General features: G+C 47.2%; 1 protein-coding gene across 1 annotated transcript; it reads right to left on the minus strand.

The window, feature by feature from the left end:
- Positions 1 to 927: 927 nt before the first annotated feature.
- rfx5 (regulatory factor X, 5) lies at positions 928 to 14,506 on the minus strand. The gene is made up of 11 exons (XM_086193350.1): positions 13,899 to 14,506; positions 12,903 to 13,057; positions 12,370 to 12,403; positions 12,198 to 12,280; positions 11,961 to 12,080; positions 11,755 to 11,871; positions 11,525 to 11,603; positions 11,230 to 11,428; positions 10,530 to 10,612; positions 10,328 to 10,459; positions 928 to 10,219 (listed from the first exon to the last, which is right to left on the minus strand). Exons 2-11 carry the CDS (start codon positions 13,022 to 13,024, stop codon positions 9,080 to 9,082), a joined length of 2,109 nt encoding a protein of 702 aa, XP_086049476.1. The 5' UTR covers positions 13,025 to 13,057; positions 13,899 to 14,506; the 3' UTR covers positions 928 to 9,079.
- Positions 14,507 to 14,958: the final 452 nt, after the last annotated feature.

Here is a 14,958-nt window from a genome sequence, read left to right on the forward strand (position 1 = left end):
TGGCGTAAATGTGTTCATTTTAATCCAACATTCAACGAACTCAAAGTCAATCACAATCTTATCATTCTAACTTGACACACTTCATTTGAATACCACCAGACTTTTTTGTAATTGTGAATAATTTAATGAATAAATAAATATATGTTGGTGTGTAAATATCCTTTGTTGTCTCATTTGTTTAAACTCCTTTTATGACGCTGCAAAAATTAACTTATTTTGAAAGCATCGTTGCAAAACTTCCGCTGTGACTCCGGTGAACTTGATGACGATGCTGGTTTTTGGTCGTTTCCGCTTGGACCAAAACATGGAATTTGTCCTCCCACTCTTTCCTTCTCCAGTTACTGTGGAGGGGGAAACTACTTCACCTCATTTATGTCAAATTAAATTCTTCTTTATTATTTTATCACGATCAATTCTGTAAATGTTTTATTTAATTATTTGAATTTCATTTTCTGTTTTCAGTGATTGTCATTAACATTTAAAAACATGGTAACAGGATTACGGCTGAAAACAATTATTTATGTCATCAATTTTATATCAAACTTATTAATTTATTTTCTTGAACATCTGAACAACATTCATTTATGTAACTAACGTGACCGCAGTGTTTTTGAGCAGAACACAATGGTGAATCACAGAGGATGTAATAGTTCATATTTATTTGAAGTGTCATCATCTTGTGTTTTTACTTTATTTAATCTGCAGCATTTATTTGTATTTGTGGGTCAATAAACTGATTGATTTCAGATATTTGGATTCTCAGAATATTTGGACAATCAAGGGATTTTAAAACACAGAACCCAAAGCAGGGACTTGAAATGTCTGTTTTTGTTTTTCCTCATAAAAACGTGAGAGACGATCATCTCGGGATGCAGGAAGAGAAGAAGAAGATGACGATGGAAACAAAGGACCTGGAGGAAGGTGAAGTGAATGTCACATCCTTTATTCCTGTCAGTCAGCGTAGGAAAATAGATTCACATTAGTGGTCTGAGTCTGGCTTCTGTACGTCACTTCCTGTTTCTCTTAAAAACAAACAAACAAACAAACCTGAACTAGAAAACAAAGCTGGACAGAAGCAACGACACACAGGGGAAGTAAAGGTGCATTTCACTGATTGTTGAGGTTTCCAAACAAAAGGGAAACAGTTGCTTTTTCACGGTTGGACAGACGTCAACCTCCCGTCTTCAGAAGTACATTTTTATCACACAAAGAGTAAAGTGCAAAAACAAAACAAACTAACTCACCAACAAACAAACAAACCCACAGAAAGCCAGCGAGTTACAGGGAACTAAAACCCAAACAATTCTTCAAAGTGAAAAATATATAAAAAGAGACCATCGTTCACAGGAAAACCATGCAGGAAGCCGGGCACAGCCTCCACAAAGCAAAGATATTCAACCATCGTCATAGCAACATTAAAAATAAACGCAAAACCTGCACATCAACAAGCTGTACAACTGTACACGACGTAAAATATAGGATAAATTAACAAGAAGCATTTCGTAGGTTTTGTAAAATCATCGATGGCGAAACAGCTGGGATTCTCTGGTCTGCAGTGAAAGAACAGAAACGGCGGCGTGAAGCTCGAAATGCGACACTGTCAGATCAGAAAGTGGCCGATGGCATGAGACGCCCGCTGGCACGCCGCCAAGTGGTCACCGCTCCCTCCAAATGGAGGACGCCACTCGAGACTAGCAGGTCACAGTCACACCTGATGCACCTTCACTCTCTGTCCTGTAGGCCGTTGGATGACAACATCCAGCACCACAAACCAGGGGACACCGAGGTGGTCCAGCAGAGTCCTCCTCTCGTCCGGGCTGCTGGTCTGCGCTCTCCCAACGGCAGCTCTTTAATGTACGATTCACTGATGGACTCCTGACATAAAACTGCTAACAGACCAATGCTTTGATGCTACTGAGCGATATCGGATTCTGCTGAGTCGCCAGAGTGGCAATGGCAGCTAACAGTGGCGACAGCGTGGGATCCATCCTCAAAAAAATAATTTAAAAAAAATATATATTCATATATGTGTGTGTGTGTGTGTGTACTCGTATGTACACGGACTCTGAATATGCATCAGGGGACGTAACTCATGTCTGATTCAAGCAGCAAACCATCGGCAACTTTACAATCTGGACGCTTCTTTTAAACGTTGGCGTTTGACGTCAGAATCCCGCTCAGAGTGAAACCGTCCCTTCAGCCTCGGGCCGAGAGGCTCTACTCCCCTTTTTTTTTTTTTGACTTCATCTTGATTGTTCCCTCAAATGAGCTGATCCCGCAAAGCAGAAACCTCAAAACTTCTGAGTAAACTTCTGACAAGCAAACAGGGCAACTTCCATCACCGCCATCACCGCCATCACCACCATCATCCTCGTGGTCATCAACTGCAGCGTTTGACCAGGATCAGGTCAGAGTCGCCTCGCCGTCTCATCACCTGAACCTGCTATCTAATAAATAAATTTAAAGTGTTTTTTAGTCAAGTAATTTGAAGTCGTGTGCCTCAACAAACAGAAGTTCTTGTGTGCGTCTCTGGAGGCGGCCGTTCTGTGTCTGACTGGTGGAAAGTCCTTGGGTTTGTCTCTGGGCCACGTCAGCGAGACCTTGAAGACTAGAAGGCTTCAGTGACACAGAGCAAGTTTCACTCAGGTAAAAGAAACTTGTTTGTGTGCTGCGAATGCTGGCGATGTGGTCGGCCTCCACTCAAGCTGGACTTACAGTCGCCTCAGAGATAGAGCCTTTGATAAATAAACAAGGCAACAATCAAGATTACTCGATGTTGCGACCTTTGGTCCCAAAAGTATCTGATGTGGTGTGAAGGGACAGCAGTAAATGAAATACTACCAGCTTGTTTGGCACAGAATATGTAGTATCTGGGGTTTAGTAGGCTTTTGGTTTTGAGTCAAGAGAACTTATCCACCAATCAGAGCAGCAGAGGCCTCCTGGATGAGTTACATCACACTTGAGAAACAAAACAGAAACAAAACGAGCTTCTTTCTCCGCAGCTGGAGGACTGAAAATCTCGTTTACCCGCAGGACGTCGACGAGGACGCAAGCTCGGTGAACAATGACCTGTGGTGATCGAGGGAATTTGAATTTTACAGATATTCAGAACTGCTCTGTAAACGAATCCCACTGCTATCAATGTGTGACAGATCCAGTACAGGAAGTGACATCAGAGACGTTGCACCATCAACTCCGTTCCTTCACAGTCAACACAGCACTACCCGAATCCCGATCCATTTATCTTTGATTATCTGACCCGTTTCTGGTTTTGTTTTTGAGCACCATGGCTCCACAGTGAACGATCCCCACCTCCTCTTCCACCCTCACACCCAGTCTCCCAGCGCAGGACCAAACTGGGCCAAACTGGCCACTTACAGCCAACTGTCCTTTCACACCGTCTCTACTTCCCATGGGCCTTTTCTTGATAAATACTGGCTTCCACACATCCAGGCCCCTTCAGAACTTCCTACAAATGAAGACTACATGTCCAGTTCACCCAGTTACAGGGCCACACTGAACCACATCGGACCGAACTGGGTTACTTGAGTTTTTCCCAAAAAGGCCATCATGAGTAGCAAACTGACTCTGAACCAGGGAATTTCCCGTCTCCTTTTGGATCTCAGCTTACCGAGTCCTACAGGCAGGAACGGCAGGCAGCCTAGATCGTCAAGTCAAAGTCCAACTCGAGTCAAACTTATTGCCGTTTTTGACCGTCTCTCTAGCCGTCAACTCCTCCTTGCTCCTCGTCTTCCAGGTCCTCTCTAACAGTCACACAGTCTTCAGGGAATTCCACCAAAACTTAATTTCAACTCCCTTTTGGATCTTTGAATCTTGAATCTGGCCAGATTCTGAAACTCTGCACTGAACTGGAGCTTCTCGTCCCTTTCGACTTCCTCTGAACAATTCCTCAATTGCTTAATTCCAAGGCTGCGCTCAGCTTCCAGATCTTCCCAGTGGTCCCATTGCAGGCGACATCCCTGACACCGTTTTGGACCTGATCTTTCAGTGTTTTTCCAGGCAGGCTCAGATCAAAAGAAAACCAACCTCCTGCTGGCCCAGTTTAATGGAACAAACTCACACAATTTGAACACAACTTAGCACCAACACTGGCGGCGGATCACGGACTTCCAGTGAACCAAATGTTGGTTTTGGATCTTGCCTTCTAGAGGTTTCTCCTAATTCAGACAGGTCTAGAGAGAAACTCCCGCCGGCCCGGCTGATTCCCCAGCAGAGCTCCTTTCACGCTCTGATTTACTCCCAACCGTTACTACGACTTTACGTAACACAGACAACTTCCTTGTCTCCTTTTGGACCACAACTTTCCAAGTCTCGCTGATGTTGGGTTTGTCACAAATGTTCAGAAGGAAACTGCATGTTCTACTGGCCCAGGTCATAAAAACAAGAGGGCTAAATCTCGCCAAACTGGGGTTCCTGCCATCACAGCTTGCACCAAACCAGTCCTTCATGTTCAGATCATTTCAAAGTGAATTGATCCTCTGAGTTTGCCCAGTTCAGTCCAGCGGGTCCGGCAGAGGCAACAGCTTTGCTGACAAGACCATCAAAGTGACATTCCGATGTCATATCTGGTCTAGATTCACTTTCTAGTGACTGGTTTCCAAAGTGATGCCAGACTGGATTAAAGTGGTGGGTTCTGCTGCTCGATGAGAGGATTGTTAGGAAGTGAGGAATATATGACTTCCTGTTCTTCTAGCCAAAGTGAGACGACCTTTTGATCCAGCAGACAGAAGACAGAAAGCCTCAGTGTTGGGAGTCATCTGACCCAACAGGACCCAGGTCGTGTCCAAGTCTAAAGTCCAGTCTGACAAATTTCAAGTCATGACCACTAAAGCCCCTTTTCGGCCAGACATTACTGGGACCATTTTTCCTGGAGCAACCAAGTTTCCTTTAGTATCGCCACAGCAACCTGAAGACCTGCGAAGGTCTGGGAAATTATTCTGCTGACGCCAAAAAGCTCAACATGTTCCAGTTTCTGATTCCTGCTGGATGTTGTCTTCAGCAAGAACAGCTAGGATGGTCGGAGCCTCTTTGTTGGTCCATCGGCTTTCTTGTTACTCTGCTCCATAACATAGTCAGACAACTGTAAACACCGTCAGTTTATGGGCTTTCTTAAATATCAAAGTTGACCAAAAAAATGGCAATCACTTCACCTGTCTAAAATTGTTCCACGGAAAAAAGGTCCACAGTCACTGGGACTCCTTAGAGTTCTACCTTCCGATGTGGGACTTTTTTGGGTGAAGCGCAGGTTAGTTCTTAGTTCCAGGGGAAGTTTGAGTGGTCAAAAGGGGGCTTCAGTTACGTCACATCAGAACGGCGAATGATCTCTCCTGTCCGCTAACTGATTCAAAGTCAAAGTTTTAATGAAAAGCGAGTGCTGAATGGCTCTTTATTTTTTCTAAGATAAAAATCCTTCCATGTGCACAGGTTCGAGGGAAGTAAAGAGTCACTGATGCGTCATCAAAGTTAAAGTCGTCCCTCTGACTCAAAGTTGTGTGACAGGAGCCCAAACTTAGAGTTTTGCTTTAAGACAACACGTCATTGGCCCTCATTTGTTTGACCACACTAGATCATCCAGAGAAGTGGATCCACCAACCAACGTCGCTCCCCGGCCAACCACAAACGCACCGCTAACCTCAACAATCCAAGCAAGGGTCACTACTCGCACCAAATATCTCGCAACAAAAAAATTAAACCAACTCTGCTTGGTCAGCTTCGGCCGAAGTGAAAGCACAAAGCAGATTTTTTTCCTCAATGCATATAACAATAAAATCATAACACACAATGACTTTCTCTCATTTGAGCTTTTAGCAGTGCAACTTTTCATTTGCTTCAGTTCTGTCTGAGGGGCCGAGGCTCCGTGGCGGAAGGGGGGCCGCCACACTTCAACATAAACACAGACATTTTGGCTACATCAGCGCGCAGCTGCACTTGCTCACACTGATAAAACTCCCTTTCCCATCATGCAACATGTAGGATTTGAACAGTCAGTTAAGTTCACAGCCTCCCTTCAGCCAGCCTGGGGGTCTCGCTGCCACAGGACAAAGGAAAACAATGACACACACCCCTAACACACACGCACACACACTAGCGACCAAAAAGGGTTTTATACAAATCTGCGATCGTGAGATGGAGAAGAGCGAAGGCCAACGGTGGCCCTGAGGTTTGTAGCACCAACGATGAAGAAGACGCCCCAGCTTTCAGCGAGAGGCTGTTTGGCAGAGGTGAAGAATCCGCGTCAACAATGTGACATTTCCATGACAACGTTCCTACGTCTTCTTCTGCATCACACCAAGAACCAGTGAAGAAGAAAGAAGGAGGAGTTTGGAAGTTTTACTGTTGGTCACACAGGAAGTCAAAAGCATTTTCTGGATCCTGTGCGAGACCAACGTCGGGAGGCTCATGATTCATTTTTTTCTTGACATAAATTTATTTTTGACTTTTAAAGAGCATTAATAAATTTATACGACAAGGCCCCCACGTTCTATCTACATAGTTCCCATGTTACATCTTGTTGCCACAAATTTATCAACGTGTAGGAACAAGTTATCTCGGGAAGACCTTCCCTTTGAGAACCCATGAAGAGAACATATGCAATTAACAGTAAATCTTCTGAGACTTTAAAACCAGCTGAGAATAGCAGAGATCATTTTCTTTTGGATTTTACGACGATATATCTTGTATATTTGGAGGATCTTTTTTCAGGTCATGAGAGATGTTCTGGATGAGGAGAAGCCCAGCGGGAACGTCGCCCTGCTTCTGACATGATGATGTCACATTGCTGATCCAGGCAGCACTTCAGTGATCAGGAAGAGGCGGCCCAAGTGTTAGTGCAAAGGACGCATGGCAACATACAACAATAGCTACGTTGGCTAGCATGCTAATCACTAAATCACGACAGAAGCTAATTTTCATCAATAAAATCTTTTTTTTTTTTTTTTTACTGCATTTCACACATTTTTGGCGTTTCGTGGCAAATAACTTTGTGCTTTGCTCTTTGTGCCTGAGCTGCCGCCATTTTGCGCTTCTGTGACCCGGCTTTCAAACCTCGACAGCCACAATTCGACCTGCACGTCACCACAAACTAATGCAATATTTACGTCCCGGCGAGCTCTGCTACAGAAGCGGACGTTAGGGACTCTAATAAGTGCTAATGTTTCATGTCAATGTGCCAGAAGTAAAATCACTGGGAGACTTTCCACTGAAAGTCTTTTCAAATGAAGAGTCAGGTCTCGCTGAGGTTGCAGGGACGAGCCATCAAACAACAACATTTCCTCACAAAATGGAATGCGCCCATCGAAGACAAGATCAAATTACAGGGAGAATTTCCTCTGTACAGTATTTTCTTTACAAAAAGTTCTTGTACAACTTGTAATATTTGAGATTCTTTTTTTGTTCCAGTGGAAACATATGTACTTCATAGATTGTTTTAAATTATTAAATACTGAAAAATTTTGTTCAGTGTTGTGATGAATGTGATGTCAGCGGCAGTTAGGAGAGGAGGCGGAGCATCGATACAGGTGAAAGTGAAGCAGCCGACACTGCAGGTGGAGCAGAAGAGACTCGATACTTTGACTTTGAGTGCATTTAAGAGCCTGTACTTCTTTTCTTTCCTGGAGTAAATAGGTTGATCAGTATTTCTACTTTGTCTTTTTTACAGGAGTATCTGTACTTCTACTTGAGTAAAAAGTGTGTTCTTTTGCCACCTCTGTTACGTCAGCTCTTATTCCGTTTCCATTTAACATTTTGAGCTTTAATTCTTTTTAGAAAAGTTGAAACTACATCCAGCAATCCTCAGAACTTATTTGCAAAACTAACGGCATTTTGTAATTTTCATTTTGCTACTTTTGATGTGATATATTAAAATGTGTTGATAGAAACCCACATAAACTATGATCTCTTCTGACACTTATTACTGGAGCATGAGAACATTTCACCCTTAATGACACCAAAAATGGTTCTCTTCAGTAGTTTTATACTCAGATCAGCTTCATCTAGAACCTCAGACTGAGGGTTTTATGCTCAACTCAACATCTCAACTCTCCTACTGGACATTCAAACCTGGCTTTTAAAACCCGACCAGACATCACATGTCCTATTTTAATTTCTTTTTTTAAATAAAATATTACATAAAACCGCATCAAGCAACATTGATGTTGGCTAACGAGTGAAAATAACCTGCAGAAAATTCTCATTATTGTGTGAAAATGCTCATTTTACACACCAGTTTGGGGGTGATATGAGACACACACACGCGCACACACACACACACACACACACGCAAGAAACCAAAGCTGTTTAGAACAGAGAGCAGGGCTGAGGCCTCGATTCACATCCAGCGTCCACGCCAAGGCACCCTGCCTTCGCTTCCCTAGACTTTTTTGCGGAGTCTCTCAAGTCCCTAAGAACTGAGGATAAAATATTTTTATTGCCATTCGATCCCGGATGACCCGGACACGTGGAGGAAAAGTGCAGCTCTTGTGTAGCATGAAGGTGAATCGAAGCCGAGCTCAGCATTAAGAGGTCATTTTTTTTCATAAATTAACACAAAGAACCTTTGAAAGGCTCCGACCCGTAGTACCTGCTGGGTGTGTTGACTCCGTCTGGGGCCTGATTCAATACTGAGTACATACCGCCTTTCTTTCTTCCTCATCCCTCCTTCCTTTAGATCATGGTTTTCTTTTATGTTATGTTCTATAAATTGACGGTTAAGTTGCACATTAATCAGCAGTGATGAGCAGCACAAAAAATGAGTCAGGAGGAGCTGAGGGAGGAGGAAAGAAGGAAGGATACAGGGACGATAGGAAGGCCGCCTCAGGAGTCGTTCGTCTGGTTTGGGACGGAAAGACATGCAGCGTCCAGTTTGGATACAAGTGCAATGGAAGCTGACGGAGGGACTTGGCTTCATCTATCCTCCTCGATAGGCTCTCTGCTCAAGCCAATCTGGGATTTCCACCAATTAGACGAGAGGTGTGTGTGTGCCAGGGGGGTGGAGGGTGGCAGGTGAAGAACAAGCGAAAGAAAGGGTTGATAAAAAAAAGGGGAGAATGGAGGGTAGCGGCTAGTGCTCCTCTTTCTTTGAGGAGGTGCTGCTCTCACCGGGCTCCTCCTCACATTTCACTTGTTCCTTCACTGAGGAAGCAGAGGAAGGTGGTGGTGGTAGTGGTGGCGAAAGCTCCACCGGCGTCAGCGTGATCTCCACCTCCTCGTGGAGCTTGGGCAGAGGAAGAGGAGGAGGGCTCAGGTGAGGTGCAGGTGGAGGAGCGCTGCTGTTGTTATTGCTCGGCCTCGGAGCTTTCTGGATGACCTCAACCATCGGGGTCCGCCCCGCTGCTGCCAATTCCCAGCTGGGGTTTCCTGGACTCTGCAAGAGCAGCAGCGGTCTGCTGTGGCGGTCCGGCTCTGACGTCCCCCGTATCTGACCCTGGACCACCATCCCGCGGTGCTCCACCAGCCGGTGACCTGAGTCTGACACCGCCGGCAGCTGACTCAGAACCAGCCCCGGCTGCTCCTGGATGACCAGCTCCAGCACCGGCTGTGACACAGACGTGGAGGAGGAGGACGAAGCTTTCTGAATGACGCCGCCAGTCACAGAGGTGATGATGGGATGGTGGGTGGGAGGTGCTGGAGGTTGAGGCTGGGGAGGGACAGCAGCTGGCGGAGGGGGCAGAGCAGGCAGGGCATCCTCTGGCCGAGGTTTTCTCGGTCTGCCACGTTTCCGTTTAACCGGAGGAGCGTTGGCAGCGGAGCTACCGGGTAGGCTCAGTGCGCCCCCACCTGCACCTGACATCATCACCTCCAGCGGCCGTTTACTGGCGTTCCCTCGTGCTTTCTGGACCACAGACGTGGGTGCAGCTGGGGCATGCTGCTGCTGCTGCTGCTGCTGGGGAGGAGGCGGAGGCTGTGTGGGCGGAGGTGGGGCCACCTTCTCCCTTTCATAGGAGAGACAGCTCTGAGGGAGGATCATCACAGGGACAGGTCCGCCCTGCTGCTGGGGCAGTGTTGCCATGGCGATGACCTTCACCCCACCCCCACTAGCTGCAGCTGCAGCAGCCGGACCTCCGGGGCCAGACGCCCCTCCAACACCTGAGGTGTCTTTGGGTGCCAGTGAGGGGGGGGAGGAGCGGACGGACAGCTGGGTCTTATCAGGGATGGAGCTGCGGGGGAGGATTCTGGGTAACTGCTTCATGAAGGCCTCCACCTGCATCACATCAATCACAGTTATTGATTATTCATTGATGCGTTCAGCGGTCAGACGAAGATGGGAACAGCTGGGCAGGTGTGACGACAGGTAGACGTGGACACCTACTGCAGGACGCAGAGAAGAGGAGGATGAGGGAGGAGGGGGTGTGTCCACCGATGACGGTTTGGCCAACGCTGCTGCTTTGTCTCCTGATGGCAGCTTCAGAGCCGATGAGGACGACGAGTCTCCAGATTCCCTCTACAGGAGACAGGAAGTAGTGAGCAGGAGTGCAAGATGAGATCAGGGACGAAACGGAAGAACACATCACCTTCTGATCAGCGGCGCCGTCACCGTCGGCTTTGGAGATCACGGGTGTCTTCTTGATGACCTTGTGAGGTTTGGCCGGACCTCCTGCAGGAGACAGACTGTTGGTCTTACTGAAGCGTCAAAGGAGCAGGAGAGACGTTTGACTCGAACTGTCAGAGAGGGGGCTTAAGTTTTCCACAACGAGGAACATTCTCCAGGACCATTGGCTCGTCAGCTCACTTGCAACCTTTTAGCTTAATTTAGCTAGCACACAATGTGCTACTGGATTACTCGACTGAACCACTTTCAGAATAGCAACAAATTAATATCTCCTTGAATAATCGACGCAGAAAAATTGGAAAGGCCCTCTGACATCATGGGGGCGGTGGTGCTCACTGCTGTGAATAATCAGTCTACAATATTTTGTCATGGATATTTGCTGGCGTTCACGCTGGTCAACAGGTAGCCTGAACCCCACGTGATGGAGCCTTGCGCTTGGCTCTCTGCAAACCTGAATGTTGATAAATCAATAGCAAGCTAGCATCAAAGCTGTGATGCAAAATAGACGGAATTTCAAATTTTGCCGTTTCCATGAACCTTTTCTAAAGTGCCATTTCTGAAACCAGTCAACGGAAACATGTCTGACACGGATATTACAACCACGGCATGTTTGAGCGCCCGGTGCGACTTCTCCAGCTCGGCTGTGAGGATATCAAACAGACCTGCAAGCGCCGCTGACGTGACCAGCTCTGCCTGGCTGCAGCGAGGGTTGACGATGTGCTCCTGGATCAGGTAGCGAGCGATTTCCACCACCGTGTCGAACGAACGCTTCAGGATCTTCTGTGCCCAATCGCAGATCAGCTCGCACGCCGCCTCAGTCACTTCCTGTTTGTATGTCTGGACCAACTCTGTCAGCTCCGCCTGAGGATGAAGAGGAAGAACCATCAACAGGACTGAGACCAGACAAAGATGTGTGTGTGTGTGTGTGTGTGTGTGTTTGTGTGTGTGTGTGTGTACCGGGTCATTCTTCAGGTCCAGGTTGGGCAGCAGCGGCATGTTGAGAACTGTTTTCCTCCTGATGCCACTGTAACAGTACGTATCAGCCAGCGAGTTAAGGAATTCCACTGTTATCGCAACAGACGCCACATGTGCCCGGACAAACAGTCAAACCTGCTGTCTGCTCCGACCTCCGTGGTAAAGGCCTAAAATCCCCGGGGACACTGTCTGTCCAGCAGCTGAAAGGATATTTGGACTGCCCTCTGCCACCAAGTCGTCGAGCCTTGATGTTAGGAAAAATGTCCCGTATGATCTTACCAAAGTTGGCGGCACTCAGCGGGCGATGCTGCAAGTTCTCACAGTAGCGCCTGAACCGCAAGGAGGACACAGAGAGGACAGACGGTGAGGGAGGACATGTCCCTCACAAGACAAATACCTGATGGTTGGTGATGCTGACTTGTATGTCTCATAGACGTCCTGTTTGGGGAGGCAGGTGTCTGAGTGCTCCTCCAGGTGACTGCGGATCCAGTTGCAGGTGTGAAGCTGGTCGGCTGTGTTGAAGGAGCTGGAATCCCCGCTGAGAGACAGACAGACAGACAGACAGACAGACACACACACACACACACACACACACACTTGAATATCCCTTCAAACTGCTGTGTTTAGAAGTTTAACCAAACACATCAGTGCTGACCTCTTGTCCCCTGAGCTGGGTCCCGAGGGCAGCTGGAGGTACAGGTAGAGCTTGTCATTGTCTGAGAATTTCTGAACGTCTTGCTGTCGAAGCAGAAGAGAACAAATCCAGGTGAGTCAAGGAGTGTCCTCTCACCTGTGAGGGAGTGTAAACATCTGTGTGTGGTTCTTACCAGGATCTGGTCCACTTTGGTCTGAACACTCTTACTGCAGGACAGAGAACAGAGACCCACTCAGGGATGTTGATACCGAGGTGAAGTCTTCCCTGACATCTGAGTGTCAAGGCCACATTCAACGCGACATAATTCAAAATCTGTGCCACACCACTGACAAAGAAGGTTCAGCTTCACCACTGCGGCCAGCAGGACGTCTCAACTGAGCTACATATCGTTGCAGAAAGGGACATTTTCAATTCCTGCAGCAGATCAGCGCACAGCACCGTCTCTCTCAACGTCTCGCCACACGCGAGCAAAGACTCGCCAGCAGGAATGCAAGACACTGGTGAATTTGGAGGCTACTGGCTGATTGAGATTGTCAAGGACATGAAACGTCATCACAGCGGAATCAGAAGAAGAGTGAAGCTCACTTCGCTGTCACTTCCTACCGTGAAAATCAGAAATTCCACAAGAAAGTTTGTCCAAGCCAAACTCTCATTCTGAAATTACATCCTTTGACTTTCATTGAAATCGCAGCTGAGTGGACTTACGAGATGTTGCTCTTGAGCTTCTGCAGCAGTATGCTGGGCTCCGCGTCCCCTTCCCCTGCCTCCAGACCTGCCTCCCCCCGCCGGGAGGCTTCGGCCTGCTGGAGTTGCTGGTCCTCCGACATCTGGACCAACTAACCAACGCTGAGTACCACCATCTGAGCAACGTATATGAAACAAGTCTTAACATGGAACACTCCAAAGAGCTGTGAACTGAAACGCTGCCGAGACAGAAGCTGTCCTGAGGATTTGTTGGGACTGGGGTCACCTGACGTGTGACATCACACCTCAGTAGAGTCAAAATACCTTGTTGGTTAGTTAGTTGGTGGAAAAACAGTAGACAACCTTCATTAAACTTTCTCTATTTTCCTAGCATCTGTTTTCAGCTTGTGAAACACACTCAATAGCTCTTTGCAATGGGAACGAGTTTTTAGACATTTTTTGCAGTTCTTGGTTCATTTCTGCAGACGTGTAAAGTCACGCTTCACACACGTGTCTCTGAAGCCTTGAAAGAAGGGAAGCAGACATTTGAAATATTTCAAATGCAAATGAACTTTGGTCCTGGGTATCAAAATTTCCTTCACGGTGACCAGCAAAGAACTGGGATAAGATGAACCAGAGCCTTGCAGAGGAACAAGAGGACAGGGTTGTGGGTTGGTTTTTTTTTTTTTTTGGGGGGGGGGGGGTTGCAAAATGTTGTAGAAGGGACGGAGGACGCTGATCATTTTTAAAGTAAATGGTGGCGCTTGAGACGGGCCTCCTCTCCTCTTTGTTGGTCTTCTGTCTGTTAACAGATGATTTTTTTTAAATGTTTAGAAACAAAGAAAAATGTTGCCATTTCAAATGAACGAGGTCTCTACGGGCTTTTCAAAATGAAACAATGTGAATAGCAACCATATCAACTTTTCTTTAACGAATTCATCAACATCGGTAGATTTCAGGAAAATAAATCAGTAAAATATTGGAATAAAAACCCAGTCTCGTGCATCTCCAACTCACAGGGCAGTACAACAACAGCCTGGTCCAGCGAGAGCGGTGGTGACTCCGCCGCTGTCAGGCGCGCAGACCGACAGCAGGGTCACTCCCACCGGCTCCGGTCACTGTCGCAGCCCGGCCGGAGCACATCCCCGAATTTACAAGGCACGCCACATTGTTGGCTTGGGTAAACAGCCCGGTCCCGCTGACAGCTGTTAAAAAAGCCCGCGGGCTTCCCGGTAGCGACAAGCCGGCTGTCAAGATGCCGTTAAACGTTTCTGCTACTACTGGGGCGCGCGGCGTGTGACTGTGGAGGAAACGCAGCCCCCCGCCGCCCGAGTCCTCATCCCGGCCACCTCCGGCGTTAGCCGTCATGCAAACGCGCCGGCGGCCTTGATGTGACCACCGCGTTAAGAGCGGGCGTAGCGCCGGTGGTCATGTGGCTGCCTTTGCCATTTCACATGTTATTGCCGAGCTAAGCAGCTAGCAGACGCAGACGCCCCCTGCGACGGGAGGCAGTGGCAGCCACACTCCCAACACGTTAGTTGGAGCTCTGCGAGACCCAACAAACGCTTACAACTCAAAGAAACGGAGAACACGTCAACCTGTGGTGCACGGTGACAGAATACAGGCTAACTTCAACGTTCCCCGTGATTCTGTCAAGCTGCAAACTCGCCGCTAACCGCAGGAGGCTAGCTAGCTAGCCTAGCTAGTTGCTATCAGGTAGCATAAGCTAGCAAGCGCCGAAACAACCTTTGTATATGCTTTTACGGGCTATTATTGCTTTCAAAATAATTCCCAACTGTAGTCAATCAAGTTTGTTATCACCACATGACCAGGTCGGTGGGTCACATTAGAGTAAGTATTTTATAAAAGAAAAAGAAAAGTACCTGAGCCAAGATACAGCAAAAAACCCCTTTCAGATTTTTTTGTGATTGGACGACTTTGTTATGTCTGCCTGACTACAAAGACAGCGTCTATTCTGATTGGTGGCTTCTTTAAAATCTACCCAGATACTAAAATTGTAGTGAATCCCATTCGCCGACTAGAATTATTTTTAAAATGAGCATTATTTTGATTGGTT

Source organism: Aulostomus chinensis, chromosome 22 (genome assembly GCF_037954235.1).
Source record: "Aulostomus chinensis isolate RoL2024-O1b breed Wild chromosome 22, RoL_Achi_v1.0, whole genome shotgun sequence".
NCBI lineage: Eukaryota > Metazoa > Chordata > Actinopteri > Syngnathiformes > Aulostomidae > Aulostomus > Aulostomus chinensis.

Bases quoted from the DNA above. Each gene is read 5' to 3' on its own strand.
- rfx5 (XM_086193350.1), bottom strand. From the start codon at position 13,024: ATGTCGGAGGACCAGCAACTCCAGCAGGCCGAAGCCTCCCGGCGGGGG. The intron at 12,281-12,369 runs GTAAGAACCACA...CTGCTTCGACAG, and splicing joins CCAAAGTGGACCAGATCCTG to CAAGACGTTCAGAAATTCTC. The intron at 12,081-12,197 runs GTCAGCACTGAT...TCTGTCTCTCAG, and splicing joins CCCAGCTCAGGGGACAAGAG to CGGGGATTCCAGCTCCTTCA.